This window comes from Pangasianodon hypophthalmus, chromosome 13 (assembly GCF_027358585.1).
Source record: "Pangasianodon hypophthalmus isolate fPanHyp1 chromosome 13, fPanHyp1.pri, whole genome shotgun sequence".
In the NCBI taxonomy this organism is placed as follows: domain Eukaryota; kingdom Metazoa; phylum Chordata; class Actinopteri; order Siluriformes; family Pangasiidae; genus Pangasianodon; species Pangasianodon hypophthalmus.
Window position 1 is genome coordinate 12300507 of NC_069722.1, and position 18440 is coordinate 12318946.

At 37.6% G+C, this 18440-nt stretch overlaps 2 protein-coding genes across 3 annotated transcripts; one reads left to right on the top strand and one right to left on the bottom strand.

Annotated features, from left to right (window-relative positions):
- Positions 1-1289: 1289 nt before the first annotated feature.
- On the bottom strand, positions 1290-8474 carry LOC113528334 (hydroxyacylglutathione hydrolase, mitochondrial). Of its 2 annotated transcripts, XM_026916833.3 has the most exons (9): positions 8246-8401; positions 6071-6246; positions 5929-5993; positions 5716-5833; positions 4112-4220; positions 3092-3195; positions 2831-2932; positions 2651-2730; positions 1290-2320 (listed from the first exon to the last, which is right to left on the bottom strand). In XM_026916833.3, the coding sequence occupies exons 1-9, from the start codon at positions 8313-8315 to the stop codon at positions 2221-2223; spliced, it is 924 nt and encodes a 307-aa protein (XP_026772634.1). In that variant the 5' UTR covers positions 8316-8401; the 3' UTR covers positions 1290-2220. The 2 variants fall into 2 exon arrangements, with proteins under 2 accessions (XP_026772634.1, XP_026772635.1); XM_026916834.3 differs by lacking the exon at positions 2831-2932 and having other exon boundaries at positions 8246-8474.
- fahd1 (fumarylacetoacetate hydrolase domain containing 1) lies at positions 8475-10513 on the top strand. Its single transcript, XM_026916836.3, has 2 exons — positions 8475-8595; positions 8809-10513. The coding sequence occupies exon 2, from the start codon at positions 8825-8827 to the stop codon at positions 9494-9496; it is 672 nt and encodes a 223-aa protein (XP_026772637.1). The 5' UTR covers positions 8475-8595; positions 8809-8824; the 3' UTR covers positions 9497-10513.
- The last annotated feature ends 7927 nt before the right edge of the window (positions 10514-18440 follow it).

Here is an 18440-nt window from a genome sequence, read left to right on the forward strand (position 1 = left end):
TGAAATATCAACACAGGAAATGCTTTAACTGATTCGTCTAGAATGAAAAAAATCACATAATGTAATTTATAACGTTACTATATATAATTTTCTTTTAAAATAGTTAATTTTAATGGTCCTTGACTGGGGAATGTTTTTGCTGATGCAGCAGACAGACTCAAATATACTCTCAAGCAAAGAGCTACAGGAAGCAAAGAGCTACAGGCCATCTTCACCTCATCTGTGTGTCACCTAAGTTTAAATTCAGAATGCTTTAGTGTGCATTACATGAGCATGTGTAATAAGCAAGGACAATATATCTCCATTATTTAAACCAGCTTCATGGTAAAATTAAATAAGTGAAAGGATTCACTTATAAGTGCAATGGAAGGATTCACTCACCGTCCACTTTATTAGGAACACCTATACACCTGCACATTCATGCAGTTATCTAATCAGCCAATCATGTGGCAGCAGTGCAATGCAAAAAATCATACAGATACAAGTCAAGAGCTTCAGTAATGTTCAAATCAAACATCAGAATGAAGAAAAAGTGTGATCTGTGTGACTTTAAATGTGGCATGGTTGTTGGTATCAGATATGCTGGTTTGAGTATTTCAGAAACTGCTGATCTCCTGGGAATTTCACACACAAATCTCTAGAGTTTACACAGAATGATGTGAAAAACAATAAACATCCTGTGTGAGGAGGGTCTGCAGGTTGAAAGACCTTGTTGATCAGAGGAGAATGACCTCCAGAATGAGAATGTTGTTTGAGCTGACAGGAGGTCTATGGTAACTCAAATAATCACTCTTTACAACCGTGGTGAGCAAAAAAGCATCTCAGAATGAAGAACATATCAAACTTTGAGGTGGATGAGCTACAACAGCAGAAGACCACATCAGGTTTCACTCCTGTCAGCCAAGAACAAGAATCTGAGGCTATCATGGGCACAGACTCACCCAAACTGGAAAAAGACAAGGTGATTTTTTTTTTCTTTTTTTTTTGTAATCTTCAGCTCAGCTTCTTGTTCCTGTTCTTGACTGACAGGAGTGCAACCCAGTGATATGTGTGTATGTGTGTACATATGTCCTATAACAAGGATCAGCATCAAAACCACTTTGTGTGTGATATATATATATATATATATATAGGTAGGGAAACAATAGCTTCACACACAAAGTGGTTTTAATGCTGATCCTCGTTATAGGCGGCCTAACAGTGTATTTATTCACCACAATAATGACAAGGCGTATACAAGCAAATATGTTACCAACAATAGAGTTAAAAGCATTAGAAATGTAAAGATGTTAGTTCTCCCAGGCACTTTATTGATCACACTGATATATAATCATTTTTGCTTTTTCGCTTCTGAAAACAGAAAGTGCACAGCAGGGTACAATAATAATCAGGGCATGGCAACTTTTGCCTCTATATGAAAGAATTTTAAAGATATGAATGTCTCATATCTGACCATGCATACTGTCTGGAATCCTGTAAATGCATTTTCTCTTGTAACACAAAGATCATAACCACCTACCATCTTAATATAGTCTTCTTCAGTCAACAAAAATAAAACATTGCACATTAAGACATCTGTTTACTAATTAAGAACCCCTGCTTTCAAAATCACAACATATGTAAATATTTTTAAATCAGAAACATCTGGCTTTTTTTTTTCATTTACCAAACTAAACACATCACAGAAAAAGGTTTGAAACAACTTTTTTTGTAACTCTGAGAAGCTGTTAGTATTCCTTATGCAGATTCTATAGGTGCCACTAATGAGTACCTTTAACTTAGAAACTAGATATGCTGCTTGCTGGATTTGATTTCACACTTTCTACTGTATAAACATTAATCCAAATCAAACTCTTAAGGTGCCACAGCACTGTGAAGCTTCATGTTTTCCCAGCTCTAACACAATTAATTAAATCATAAAAGACTCTTATAAGTTATATTATATATGATAAGCAGCAGATGAGCTAAGTCAGCTAAATACTTCAGTGCAGCTCTGAGGCCATGGCTGGCATGTGATGGTCATTTTGAACAACAAGCTGACCAGAGAAACACAAAACATTTAAATCAATCCCTACCCCTAAAGGAGCTTATAAATGTTGGATTAACATGAATGTTCTCCTTCCTGTGTATAGCCCAGTTTATGTTAGTAAGAGTATGAAGTGCAATGAAGACGCATTGTGATGGAGAATTTCCTCAATGCATTGAAAGCTGCACACAAGCTCAGTCCTTGGGCACTTTGAAGCCGTCCTTCTCTTTACGGATGCTCCTCATCGTGTCTATGGGGTCACTTGTCCCGGCATGCATCTGTACTGACTTCTCCCTAGAGCAAAAGCAAATGATAAAATCGAAACAAACACTGAACAATTTGCTGAAGTGCCCTGAAAATATTACGCCTTGTGAGTTAACACGTAGGCTAACATGTTAAAAGCGAGAGCTGAGCGGCTCTGTCCCACCTGGAGGTGGAGCTCATTTCTGGGTCAGAAAAAATAAACAGAATCCTGAAATAAAGAATCTACCCACATTAATTGCAGTGGAATTTTGTAAATCGCTGTTCTTCTAGGGTATCTTTGATATTATATCATTATTATTGATCTTAAAACAGCATTATAATCTGCACCTTTAAGTGATAGTGGATGGATTTTTTTTCTACCTGACTCTCATGAAAGGGTTGAACGTGAACTCGTCCGCCATCGTGGAAGGAATGGTTGGCTCTCCGTTATCGTATTTCTCCTAATTAACAACACCATAGGCTAGTTAAATCTATCTGAAGTAAAATCAACATGGGTTTATAACACAAGTGTAATCAGAGTGTAATAACATGATGAAGTACCTTAGCCCATGCCAGTTTTCTCCTGATGGCCTCGTTATTTGGTTCAACATGGCGTGCAAATTTTAAATTGTTGATCGTGTACTCATGACCACAGTACACACGCTGGAGCACAACCAGAGCATGTGACTATACTGCTTACAAAGAGTCTTCTATTATGAATGGATGTTTGATAAAAAATATTTCACTTTGTGAGCAGAATATGTGAACAAGGCAGCGTGGTGTGACGCAGACAGTTGCACTAAAATGTCATGAAATAGTTACCGTCTCAGGAGGAAGTCGTCCCAGAATGTCTACCAGAGCTTTGTACATTTCCTCAGCTGTACCCTCAAAGAATTTTCCACAGCCTGCCACAAACAGGGTGTCCCCTATTCACAATCAGAAAATATAATGCAACAATGTCAATGCAAATTACATAACTATTGTTCAACCAGTACACTATGTAGCAAGGAAATGAAGTTATATTTACCACATTAAACTTCATTAAATAAGACCCATCTTGTATTTTAGTCATGCATAAGGAATAAAATATGACAGGTGCTTTAATAGGAAATTAATCAACAACACGGTGGTGTTAACACTCCAAAGGGTGATTATTGTCCAACAGCAGCATGTCCTGAAGTATTTTATTCCTCTTATCCCACAGCAGTTTGCCAACGATTACAATTTATATTAATTAAAGAATGACATGTCATACGTTTTATTCATTTAATTACATTTAATGTTTGTGGAATGTCTGCACAAATGATTTAGTTCCTGTTATTACTTGTTACAGCAGGTATAAACCTTTGTTTCCTCACCACCCTCTCTGGAAAGGAAAAAAGTGTAATGTTCTCCCTCTTGAAGACTTTCTCATATTGGAAAGCTTAAAGTTACAGCTTTACCTCTGACTGTTACGAAGCACTGACACTGGAAACTCCTTCCATAAACGTTAAATGTCTCCCACAGAAACCTTCACCATATCAACAATTATATGCTTTTCTTTGTTATTTTTTATTATTCGACTGTAAATTAGTTGTTATTATAGAAAAGATAACACGTTAGAAAGAGTGCACTAATATAAACCTGTAATTTTCCTTGCAGATGGCACTACTCTGAGAGCTATACATAAATTTTCTGTTATAGAAAATTAATCAACACTTTTTGACCAATCAGATTTGAGAATTCAACAGCGCTGTGGTATAATTCTTTTGTTTTTATTTATATTTATGTTATTGCAACCTGTGGTATGATTCTAATCAAATGTTGTAACTATCATTGCTGTCAGAGTCAAGCATATCATACCTGTAAACACCGCCGGGGGTTCAGAACTATTTTCTGATGTCACAAAATAGCAGATGTGTCCACTCGTATGGCACGGTGTAAACAAACACTTTACATTGAGCGAGCCCACCTGAATACATAGCAAACGAACAGGTAAAGATTCACTGTTCCAAACTGATGTGCTGGTCTGCTCTGAATATTTATGATACAACTTCAGCAAAAAGAAAACATATGAGGCAACTGTCACTGAATCACATATTCACTGTATATGTGATGGCCTGGAGACATCGTACACCTGGTGAAAAGTTTTATTATACTGTATATAAAATTTTGAAACCTGGTGACCCCCAAAAGTGAAAAGGGAGAACATAGCATTTAATTCTTTCATTTCAACTACAGCACTGGAGCACTGTAGATATTTTGACAGCCAGTATTTGAGTACAAAGTGAATTGATTAGGCTTACGTCCATTTCACTATGACACGTGGCTTTTTAACAACACTTAGCCAGCAAGGTTTTATGTTTAGGCAGACTGACTGTTTTTTTGTTTTTTTTTTAACCACTTACCTAATATGATCTTTGCAGAAAAGTTAAAGAAACTTATTAGAATATGTCCATGTTTTTTTTGGTGAAATATACTGTATATAATGGTTTCTTAAAGTTAAGGTATCAAAAGTATGTTATAAGTATATTATAGGTGTTTTTTTTTTGTCTTTTACTTACAAACAAAGTCAAACTTTCTTTCACTCTGTACATTTCTGTTTTGCTCTCTCTTTCTTTATGCCTTCCCTAGTGAAGGAGGCAGGTCCTCGCCCTCAAAGCTAATATTTATTCATGATTTTTTTATTAAAAATCAAGGTTCATATTGTATAATTGGCTGCTCTAAATCTATCTTTGATCACATCATTTTAAGTGCAAAATCAGGGATTAAACTGAATTTTAAAATGTTATGTAAAGATAATGCTAATCCAGAGGTTCTTAAAGTTTTTGGGCAAATGACCCCAAATGGACATTATGAATTTTCTGCAACCCCAAGCCTGATCCATTTAAATTCCAGATTTATAATTTAGGACTACTGTAACATTAGAATATTTTATTATGTCAGTAACATATTAGTGGAGGTTAAAGGTAAATTTGTCCATTTTTACTGCTGAAATACACTAATGCAGCATGTCAGGATAGTGTAAAAGTCTAAAATATCCTGTACTCTATTAATTTAAATGTGTCTTGTCTGAATGTGACTCCCAGTAACATTTCACAATATTAACACACAAAATCTGTCTTCGATATTTATAATAATAATTTGTAAAATAAATGAGTGAAACAAAAGAGGAGATTGTAAGTTTCTCTCGCGACCTTATATGCAAATCAAGCGAGCCCACGTGGGGTCACGACCCCTAGGTTGGGAATCCTTGTGCTAAGCCTTTGTACGCATGTACAAATATTGCCAAAACGATAAGTTTAAAATCTAAAAGTGCTAAAGACACATTCTCAAATTTACATATATTAACCACTAGGCTAAACTAAATCACTGTATTCTCTCTTTCTATCCTTTCAACTTTTTTTACTTCCAAAGTAAAAAAAAAAAAAAAAAAAGGAATTTCCATAACTGGCATGAGGACCTACCTTGAAAGTGTTGTAATGTGTTACTTTTTTGGTCAAGGCTCCTATTCTGTCATCACCTCCATACACAGTCAGCCCAGGGACCAATTTCACCATCTTCTCATTTCCACCAGCATGGTCCCTGTCAGCGTAACACCCCAAACACACCAAATAAACATACAAGACAAGAGGATGTAAAGGTCACAGAACTCATGAATGACTTAAAGCTGGTCTTACCAGTGATGATGTGTGGTTAGAACGGTTTTGAGCCTCACGCCGTGCTTCTTAACAGCTTCAACAACCTAACAAGAATGAATATCAGTTATACAAGCAGAAGTATGACACACGTCTACAGCAGTTAAAGTGAAACTCTTCTTACCTTCACAGGTTCTACTGGGTCCACAATGGCTGCCTCTTTTGTGTCCTCGTCAATGAGGAGGTACATGTAGTTATCAGTGAGTGCAGGCAACAGCTCTATCTTCATGTTGGACTGCTCCACGAGAGCTGATTTCCTAACCACGGAATGAAAAAATGCTGCCGGGATCTGAGTAGGGGCTTCAGGAAAAAAAAAAACAAAACACAGAAAACACCAAATATATAGTTTAAATTGCTATTTTGGAATAAAAGTCATTTTAAATGTTCCAGACGCTGCCACAGATATGTAATACTGAGCCTCGAAGTGAGAACCAGCAAGCTGAATAGTATCTAGGCCTTATCAGGTCCACCTGGAACATGTTTACATTAATGACTTGCTAGCTAGTGAAATATTTGTGGGCTAAAGAGTCATTCTGTTACATCCTATGGTCAAAGTAGAGCAATGTTACAGTGCTCAAAATATCAGCCTAATTCATCTGTGTATACCTCTCTATATCTGTGGTTCTCAAAGAGAGGCCTGTAAAATACAGCCAGGACTAAGGGATGATTTATTAAAAAAAGAAAAACAAAAAACAGTCACTATTAACTTTTAAAGTTATTGTTGTTGTTATTTAATGTTGTTAATGTTGTTATTATTTACTTATACCTGTAGTCCTAGTTGACTGATTAATTGAACTCAATAGGTTATAATAGGTAATAGGATAAAACTAGGAAAAGTGCTTTTACATTGACTGAATCTACATTTTAACATAATGTAACTGGCTCTGTGTGTGGCATGATCACAAATAAAAGGCACCAGTGCTCCAATAAATAAATATGGCGTAACGTTGAAATAGTATGGTAATATGTAAATTATTACACAATTAATTGCTTAAAGGAAAATAAAAATCTACAATAATGTATTTATGCATTCATATATCATGCCCAATTACATATTCCTGTCTAGCATACCCTATATATATATATATAAATGTGTGTGTATATACATACATACATACACACACGCACACACACACACACACACATACATACATACATATACATATATATATATAGGGTAGGTAACATGTAATTAGGCATAATCATTACATTATATGCCCAAAAGTTTGTGGACACCTGACCATGACACTCATATGTGCTTGTTGAACATCCTATTCCACATTTAGTCCCCTTTGCTGTTATAATAATCTCATGTTATAATAATCTATAATAAAAAGGAGGCCTGGGGTGCACTTGGTGTTCCAATTCACCCTAAATGTGTTCAATTTTCCTAATGAACACTGGCAAACCATATTTTCATGTACGTCAATTTGTATATGGGACACTGTCTGGGTTCCAGTGAAGGGAAACTGTAATGCTACAACATACAAAGACATCCTATACAATTGCTTTCCTCCAACCTTGTGACAACAGTTTGGGGAAGGCTCACATATGAGTGTGAAGGTCAGGTGTGCACTAACTTTTGGCTATATACTGTACATGCCCCATATAAAATAAAAAAAAAAATTAAATACAAATAGAAGCAGCCCAACCCTCAGTTGGTCAGGAAGGCCATGAATAATAAAGTCACACCTAGTCTCAGTTTACAGACACTGGAGAATGTCAGGTGAGGAAACACTACCTGTATACAACCTCTTTCTTAATTTATAGCATAAATATAAAATCATAAACATGAATCATATCAAAGTACAAGATCAGAGTTTCCCCATTCATAGAATTTGTTCATGGAGCCTCTGAGTGTATACTTAACTTTTTATCCTCATTTGAAAAATGACATTACATTTATGAATCAGGACAATTAATATAAGCTGACTAATTAATATACATTAACGTTATGTTGAGTTGATGTTTAAGACAACATATTATTATTATTATATAAAAACGCATGCAGGAAATGCTTGCTGTTTGACTCCGTCCTGAAATGCGCACTAGTGTACTAAATAGTGAGTCAAAATAGTATAGCGCACATATTATGACGCAGCTCACTATGTAGTGCGGTAGTGTGCAGTTTTGGACGCAGTCTTGGGACAGCCCATCTGTTCACTCCGACCAAAACACAGGCTAAATTTTACCAAAACGAAGTCATGTCAGCTCTGTCTGAAGAACAAAACCTGACCTACTTGAGAATTCTGTGCGTGTAGAAGTAAATATATTAAATGGGTTTCCTGTAAAGACATACCAAATTTATACGCTGCAGCTCCAAGTGCGCCAAGACCGCAAGCCCCGAAGAGCAGAGACTTAAATAACATGGTAATATCGCGATTACGACACCACACGGAAGAAGTAGAAAGTTGGATTTGAAGTACAATCCCGCCCACTCTTTACCTTTGAACCCAGTTTAACCAATCGGATACGGGGGCGTGTTCACGTAAACACTGCCGTCACGGCGTCTCTGTGCGCTGTATGCTCAAAGACCTGTCTATTGGATATACAGTGCACTTGATTAGACGTAACTTCATAGTCTAAGTAGTGGACAAGTTTAGGGAGCATGTAGTAAGTTGAGATTCAGCCATAGACGGACGTTTTCAGGTAAATCAGCAGACTTAATTCAAAATAAATGTCTTCGAAATGCTTCGTAGCTGCTAAATATAATAATGATATAAAAAATGGTTTTCGTAATCTAGTCGGCTACAAATGATTTATGTCAGTCTTTTTTTAAAAAAAAAATTTTTTTTTTTTTTTTTTGTCTATCGTGACATTCCGTGACAGTCTCGAGTAAAGGTCATTTAACATTTGTTCCAGGCTCAGAGGAGCTGAAATGAGCAGGGGAAATGTGGCTCGTTTCTGGGAGTGGGGACGAAAGATCATTTGCGTGGGGCGAAATTACGCAGAACACGCCAGAGAGCTGAGGAACGAGCTGCCCACGGAGCCCGTGCTGTTCCTGAAGCCGCCCACGGCGTACGTGAAGGAGGGCTCTCCGATCCTGGTGCCTCACTACTCCTCCACTCTGCACCATGAAGTGGAGCTCGGCGTGGTGGTGGGCAGAGCGGGCAGAGAGATCCCCCAGACCTCCGCCATGGAGCATGTAGCCGGATACGCGCTGTGCCTGGACATGACCGCGCGGGACGTTCAGGACCAGTGCAAAGCCAAAGGGCTGCCCTGGACTCTGGCCAAAGCCTTCGACACGTCCTGTCCCGTGAGCGACTTCATCCCCAAAGAGCGGATCCCGGATCCGGCAGGTGTGGAGCTGTGGCTCAGGGTGAACAGCGTCACTCGGCAGAGAGGCAGCACGGCGCACATGATCTTCTCAGTGCCCTACCTGATCAGCTACATCAGCAGGGTCATGGCGTTAGAGGAAGGAGATCTCATACTGACCGGGACGCCCAAAGGAGTCGGAGCCGTGCACGAGCACGACGAGCTTCAGGCTGGCATCGAGGGTGTCATCAGCGTGACGTTTCGAGTCAGCAGACAGGCTGCAATACACAACTGACAATACACGAGTTCAGGCTTTTCTCGCTGGCGGTTTATCTCACAACTCATGTTGTGCAAATTTAAGTAAACATACACTCAGTGGCCAAAACCTTGTGGACACCTGACCATCACACCTATAGGTCTGCCTTCCTCAAACTGTTGCCACAAACCTGGAAGCACACAACTGTATAGAAAGTCTTTGTATGCTGTAGCATTACAATTTCCCTTCACTGGACCTAAGAGACTCAAACCTGTTCCAGCATGACAATGCCCCTGTGCACAAAGCGAACTCCATGAAGACATGGCAGTGGAAGAACTCAAGCGTCCTGCACAGAGCCCTGACCTCAACCCCACTGAACACCTTCAGGATGAACTGGAACACCTCCTCAACCAATACCAGTGCCTGACCTCACTAATGCTCTTGTGGCTGAATGATCACAAATCTCCACAGCCATGCTCCAAAATCTAGTGGAAAGCCTTCCCAGAAGAATGGAGGTTATTATAACAGCAAAGAAGGGATTAAATCTTGAATGGGATGTTCAACCAACACATATGTGTGTTATGGTCAGGTGTCCACATACTTTTGGCCATATAGTGTATCAGTAAACATGCAATCAAAATAAAACAGTTCAATATTTACACTGTAAACTTTTCTATAGATTTTACCTTAAATTACTGACTGTTAAGTACAAGCTAAGATTACTGTAATTTCACACTTAAAGAAATATTATACGGTTATATTATATTATATATTATTTTTAAATATTTTAATGAAAAATGTACCAAAGCTTACTGAACAGAGCAGATTTTCGTTTTTTTAAACAAAATTCAGAGATAATTAAATATAACAGCAAAAATACAACTCAATATTGAAATAAGTAATAATAGTGTCCTGGATGCTCTGGCACCATCTCTATGTAAGGTGTATTCCTGCATCATGCCTCGTGTTTCCAGGATAACCTCCAGATCCACCACAATCCTGACCACCATAAAGCAATTACTGAAAATGAATGAATGAAATAAAATAAGTATCCTAGCAATGCTGTTGACTCTCTCATTGATCTCACTTGTGTGATTAGTTTAAAAGAGCCACTAAAGACAAATACCTAGTATGTACCATCACTATCAATTCACACAAAAAAAGATTCTAAATTATATTTCTGTGAAATCATCATCATATCATAGCTTATTAAAAAAAAAAAAAAAATTAGCTCCTGCCTCATGCACATGTTACTGTGACTGTACAATCTTTAACCCTGCCTTTTCCCATGTAAGTGAACGCTTACTTAAAACTCTTTACATTTTAATTTACTTTTTTTTTTAAAGTTTCATCTCCACGAATTATTTTCAGGAATAGTGTTCTGTTGTTAACCAGTTCAGTTGACCATTATATCTCCCCAGAATGTTTCCGTAAGATAAATGGGTTTTATTGGAGTTATTTTATGACAGCTGAAAGGGCGTGGTTGTAAATAAGGTGACCGTTTTGGCTAATGAACAGCTAGCCTCATGAACGCCTAATAATAGCCATAATAGCAACACTGAGGTATTTGGACACACCTGAAATGTATACATACATCATGCAATGGTAACTGATGAGTAAAATCTTACAGTATTCCAGCAATGTCATGTTAGCCAATACGGTTAGCAGGCTTTCGAGGATGTGTCGCATTGTTACCACCTCCCGTGACATGGACATGGAGTTGGATTTTAGGAGACAAAAACTAGTGACAAAAGCAAAAACATCAACAGTATACAACACCAAACATATGAACAAACTGAAAAGACAGCATCATTGCTTGTACCCAAGGTATCATTTTCTGGCTTTAAACTAAACATATCTAAAGGACAAATTGCAGAACTGTGAGTTAGCTGAAAACATATGAGTAGGCTCTGAGTGGATACTTTTGACGTATTTCCCATTGATATGTACATTACAGTAGGTGCATTACAGTAGTGGTCTCAGAATTTGTTTTGGGTGTGTGGCATGGGTGGTTGTGAGAATGTTTGTCCCAGTCTGGCCCTGCTCAGATTTCATCAGAAACACTGCTTCTGAAAGATGTGTACACTGTGCACTGACATGGCCCCCATTCTGAGATGCTGTTCTAGGAGAACCTGACAGAGAAATACTGTTATCCATGTATCATAAAGTACAGTTCATACATATATACAGTACACATACACATACAGTCATTATTTTTCTGTAAGCCAAGGTACAGTAACAGTGGCAATCATTCCCTTGTTGGACCCGAACAAAAAAAATATATAAAGATTGTGCCCTATCATCTATTGGCATCTATTTATATTAGGATACATCAAAACTTTTAAACATCTCATCTCATATAACTGTTAGGATAAAAGTTCCCTGGAAGAAAAATAGCCTGTGTGGGGAAAAGATGCAGCTGTTGAACAGTATAAAGGGATGTAAAATACACTGGATGTTTACGGGTTAGTTTCAGCATCATATTATGTTAAAAATTCATCTTTAAAGCCAGTGTTGGAATAGTTGGAATCTGTAAAGAAGTTATGCATGGCCACTTGAGGGCAGTGCAAGGCAGTCAGTATTTGCATGTCTTAGCTGAGAGAGTCCTAAGACCACTGAGCAACATCCTCTGGAAGTCTGAATGTTTAACAACACTGGCAATCACTGAGATATATTGGTTATCCACTGATTTCCAAGCGTTTTAAACTGAAGCCAGCTTTTTAGATTCATACTGAGTACATCTGTCAGTTCCAATAGTTTAGCATTTTTGGCCTTTTGGCCTCAGTTGGTTTTGCTTCATACATATTTTCATCTCAATATTAAATTTAGACCAAGGGCGTTAGCTGCGGGAATTTTTTCTTATTACTTCAGGAATCCAACTGTTCTTTGGCTTAAGCTAAAAACCCTGAAACGAAATGTTTGTTGAAATGCCATATGTAAAAATAAATAAATAAATAAATAAATCTAAGCCTAATGTCATTTCACCAAGCCAGTACTTGTGTTTCTTTGCTTTCTTCCATGCTGTATTGCCTTCTTGATCATCTCCTACAGGTTCAGTTAAACCTCTCTTCTCATCTGCTCTGTCTCCAAGCTTCTTCATCCCATCACTGCATGTGATGCCATGATGATGTTACACAGTTTTATAAATGAAATCTTCCAGTTGGGCCTGACATTATTTTGAGAGGTTGAGGAAGGACCAGATATTTTATCATGGAAAAGGCTGGTTGTAACCTCAGAGGTCATATTTATTCAAATATGATAAAAGAAAAATCTGCATAACTTTGTGATGAACTGTGATCAATGCTTAATCTGGGGTTCCTTCTCATTCTTTCAGCACAGCTTCCTCTATTATTTGACACATTGCAACCCCTCACTATGTTTATTAAGTGTGAGTTTCATATTTGATATTAAATGAACAGTGTGATTTTGTCATGAAATCTAGGCTAAAGTTATTCAGACCAAAGTTTAGACCTGTATTTGTTTGACACTTGGTGACTCTGTTGATGGTATTCGTGGTGTATATTTACGTTTCTGTTTCATATCATTGTGTTTATCTGACAGGTGCTGTTTCCTACTGTTACAATGATACGGGTAGAACTGGGGTACATTTACAGTTCAGTGCTCATGATGGCAGGGTTGTCATTGCAGCATGAATACCAAGAGGCCCTTACTTTCTCAGGGGTTGAATTACCTATTGTGGGAATAAACTAAAATTCTAGTGATGGTCTTGAATATCTTATGATCTCATTTTCTACTGCCTTCTATGCTATCATTGTCAGTAAGAGAATTTACAGTGTCTTGCATAAATATTCACCCTTCTTGAACTTTCCCACATGTTGTTGGAAAGGGAATGGAAGTGGTATAATAGTATGTCATGAAGCTACACAAAATAGTAGATAAAATTGAATGTTTAGCATGCAGCATGATGCTACCACCGTGCAGCATGATGCTACCACCACCATGCTTTGCTGTGGGATTGTTGTCCTTGGGGTGATGAGCAGTGATGGGTTTCCCCAAACATAGCGATTTGTTCCCAGGCCAAATTGTTCAAGAACCTTTTCTTTTTGCATGTTTGAGTCTCCAACATGCTTTTTGGAAAACTTCAAATAGGATTTCATAGGGCTTGTCACTCTTCCATAAACCATAACAGTGTCTGTGTTATGGTTGTCCGGTGAACAGCTTCTCCCGTCTAAGGATTGGATCTCTCCAGCTCTTTCAGAGTTACCATTGGCCTCTTGGTTGCTTCTCTGACTAATGCCCTCCTTACCCATCACTGACTTTTTGTTGGATGACCTCCCCAAGCAGAGTCACTATTGGACCATATTTGTTCCATTTTAATAATGGATTTAATGCTCTGCAGGATGTTTGAGATAATTTTTTTTAAGAACCAAACTGTATTTTTCCAGAACTGTGTCCCAAACTGATTTTGATAGATCTTTGTTCTTACTGTGTGTTTAGTTATGTTCTCTAACAAACCATGGGACCTTCCAGGAACAGGTGTAATTATGTTATCACATGACCCTTTAATTACACATGTGTACTATACTATATGACTTCTGATGGCAACTGTTATTGCACCAGTTAGGGTTTTCCCTGTATTTGAATATTATTGGGTGTTCTGTAGATTCATGGCATATAATGAATCTAATTAGTATCATCCCAGTTCCAGGTTTTAACAGTACAAAATGTGCAAAAAGTTCATGGGTGGTAAATACTTATACAGTGCACTGTAGATGTCTGACTTATGGCAATTTAAAAGTGCACACAATTTATTGAGAAAACCAGAAAGGAACATTCATACATTTTGAAGGAGATATTTTTTATACATGTCATCACCTAGTTTTTTGTATTTTCATTTCAATGTTCTATATTGCAAGATGAAAAGAGTCAACTTTCCAAAACAACCCAAAAGCATGTTTGTGAGAATGAAAGCACACATCAAAGGCACAGTTTCAATTTCATCTGTCAAAACTGTTATTGAACAATGACAGGAAAGAACTCCAGATATTCAGTCAATGATATGTAGTGTCTGTTTCATTAACTCTCATTTAGATTTAAAGTGGTCTGCGGTGAATCGGAAAGCTGATCCCAAACACACCATTACAAATATGGCCTTCAACGATCATTCTAGGTTTACAGAAAGCGCAAACATTATTTGGATTTTTTTTCTTTGTTTGTGCTAAATGTTTTGAAGAGTTTGGATTTCAGAGCTTTGTTCTCCTTTAATCCTGCTGATCGCAAATTAAGAAGTCCATTAGAGTAAATCTATTTGGGCTGTTCACAACCTCATTAAGCAGGTTTGTTTAAAAACAAATCAGCTGGAAGGCCATCTATCATCTTTTTTTTTTTTTCCTGCTCAGGCTTTCTAGCTGATGTAAAGCTTGACTGAAAGACCACTTTATCATTTAGTCAGACAAACCCCTAAATCCTGTGTTCTAAAACTGTGGAACAAACTGAGATACATATAGATTTCATGTGGAAAGCGTGACGACATGGTAAGAACTGGAAATTTCCAAATGAACTGGAGTTAAACTGACTGTAAAATGGCAGGTGGAGTTCTGAGCTGCGAAATTACATGACATATAGTTGGTGATCAAAGATTGAGAATCCCAGCTGAGTGAATATGCATACCAAAGTAGTCTGCACATAAAAAATACAAATAAAAAACAAGTAGAAGTCAACAGCGATGCCTCCGCCAAGCCTAGTCCTTCTTGTTATTAATTTGTATGGCTGAAATACTCATATAAAATCTACCTCAAACAGGAGGGAAGCTATTGAAGAAAAACTATTTCAGACATTTGACCCTGCTGTAACCTTGACCCTGAGTGGATCAATTCCAAAATCTAATTAGTTAATCTGCTGGTTACATGATAATTTCATACCAAACATTCATTTATCGTGCTAATGAGAATCTCTGACAGATGGATGGATGGACAGACAACCTAAAAACATAATGCCTCCACCACCCAGTGGCAGTGGCTTAAAAATAGATTTAAAAAAAAAAACTAATGAGGGGCAGCATGATGGTACAGTGGGAAGCGCTGCTGCCTCACAGCTCCAGGGTCCCTCATTTGATCCTGAGTGGAGTTTTGCATGTTCTCCTCATGGGTTTTCTTCAGATTCTCTGGTTTCCTCCCACCTCCTAAAAATGGCAATAAGTATATTTTCTATGCTAAATTGCCTCTAGATGTAAACGAGTGCATGAATGTGTGTGCATGGTGCCCTGAAATGGACTGGCATCTCATCCTGGGTGTATTCCTGCCTCATGCCAGTGTTCCCAGGATAGGCTCAGGATTCACTGTGACCCTGACCAGGATAAATTTCAGTAGATGGATTAAAACCATAGTACATTATCTTAAAAAAAATTAGACTCAGAAATCCCCTCATAATCCCTTGAAAATAGTATGTTTAGCCACATTACACTGTAATTTGGACTTACATTTTGCTGAATTATTAGCAGAAAGTTAGTGTTTATAACTGTTATTAATTTACTTTCGATATGTCCCAAGCCAGCCATACCTCAAGTTTAAGTGGATGTTAGCAGGCATGATCTTTTCCATTCACCCACTATTTATTGGCTTGGTAAGGAAGAACCACTTTAACACAGTAATCCCACAAATCAAGAAGCAGTTCTTTCAGTATTCCTTCAGATCCTCCTACCACCCTGTCTACTCACTGCCAGGGCCTGATTAGCCTACCATATGCCTACCAAACTGGCACGTCTGATCCCCGGGCTTCCATCTGGAACTGAACACGTATTTGGGCCATTTTTATAAGGCCAAGAATCCCACAGTGGGAGGATCTTATGGCATGAATTAAATTGTGGGTAGCAGTAGGATAAGTCAGATGATTTATCTAATCAAGGGTTACGTGCACCTACAATTAAACTTGGAGTGGTGGTTCAGTAGTGGCCAGAACGTGTAAACAAGAAATAAATGCCCAGTGGTGAATTACCCCTTGCAGTATTCACTTGGGTGTGACACACAGCATGCAGAGCTAGTACCAGATTCTTACTGTAGCAGTTTAACTTGCCACTCTTAATGTGTGTTGCAGCTTACTCTGTATTTAGACAGAAGTGATTATTGGATGTTTCGGAATTCTAGCTTTCTAAAGGGGTTCAACTTGGAGCTTTTTCTAAAAAGGAAACCATTTGTTGCATGGTTCTACACAGAATATTTAAGGGTTTCCCTAGAGCAACAAAACAAATGATCCTTAAAGAGTAAAGTCACTCCCTGTGATCTTCAATGGCATCCAAGATTGATTTTGAAATTAAATTCTGAGAAAATGGGAAGATGCACTGACAGTGTTGAATTTTTTCTCCTATCATATGCATTGTAAATGCGGTAGCAGTGTCACCCTGTGATGTCAGTGGCAAACAACCGCTAACTTCAGATGGGAACAATGAAAATATGGCATCAACCAACAAAATGGCACTAGAATCATTAAGCACATTACAAACATTTCAGTATAAATGTTTGTACACAGCAATAGTCCGTGTTTTTTGTAACTTGTATTTGCATTTTTTGTTGTTATTTGCTCTGAAGTACATTGATTAAAGGCCTTCTAACAGCATATGAGAACATCATGCAAGAATAATGTGCTAGAATAATTTTCCACAGGGTTGTAAATTTAAGGCATAATCTCCTGTCCTCCTCCTCTTTCCCTTCCATGCTGACTTCATCCATATTTATATTTTACTTCCATGTTATTGATTTAATCATCTGTCACTGACTGATATATTGATAAAAAGACACACACCCCACCTTTTTTTTTTACATGTGGTTAAGTAACAACATGAATTCTGTCATTACAGGCCCATGTAGGCAAGAAGGGGTTACCACAGGCAATGTGGTGATTTCAAAGCATTCATAATGAATAACTGGAGATGTTAAAAAGACCAAGTATAGGATGTGCAAATCACTCATCTGTACCTAACACATCCTGTCTTTCATTTAATTCTTTTGGTGCTCCTTGTTTTTTTGACTTTTTCTTACCTCTCAACTTTCATTTGTTTTGAACTGCCTTTAGTATAATAAAGTATGTTGCGTTCGGATCTTACAGCTACTGTACTGCCTCGTCTGTTGCATAGCGTATCTATACCCTTAATCAGCCATGATGCTTTTTAGCTTTGCCATAATCTTCTCCTACTCAGTCACCCTTTCACAGTAATACAATCTATATATAATATCATGGCTTTTCAGGTGAATTATTGATTATGAATATCAAACGAAACCTGTAGGGTACCAGATCTGCCAAGTAAGGAATAAAACATGACAGGGCTCTGCATTCGACCATTACTACTTCAAAAGTTGATTATTTTTTCAACAACAGTTTCATTCCTGTTATACCACAGTAGTTTGCCATTGCTTTTTTTTTTTATATTAAAGAATGACTTATCATACTTTTTATTTGTTTATAGTTACATTTAATGTTTTGGAAAGTCTGTGAAATCACTGACATTATAACAGCTATAAACTATGTTCTCTCTTTATTCTCTTTCTTGAAGTTAGTAAGACAACAAATGCAGTTTGTCATGTTACCCTAACCCTCTGTCCTGAAGACTTCCCCCGGTTGGAAAATTTAAAGTTTCGGCTTTACCTCTGACTGCTAAAAAAAAGTCTAAATAAATGTCTTACCACAGAAAACTTCATCCGTTTTGCGGAAATTGTTTCCATAGAAACAAAAAGCCAGAATGACTCTCAGACCTGCTGTTATAGAAGATTAACTGACACCTTCTGGCCAATCACAATCGAGAATTTAACAGTGCGGGGGTAAAAAAAAAAATACATATATATTTAATTATTGGTCATAGTAGGCGTGTGCAATTTATGTCAGCTGTGGTGTCAAATACAGGATGCATTATGTGAAGAGCAGATTGTGCAGCTCCTACCATAACTATTATGAGGTCTATGTGAAGTCACATATTAGCTCAAGTACACTTTTTTAGTTCTAATTGTAATAGCTTTTATCTAATTGTACGTAG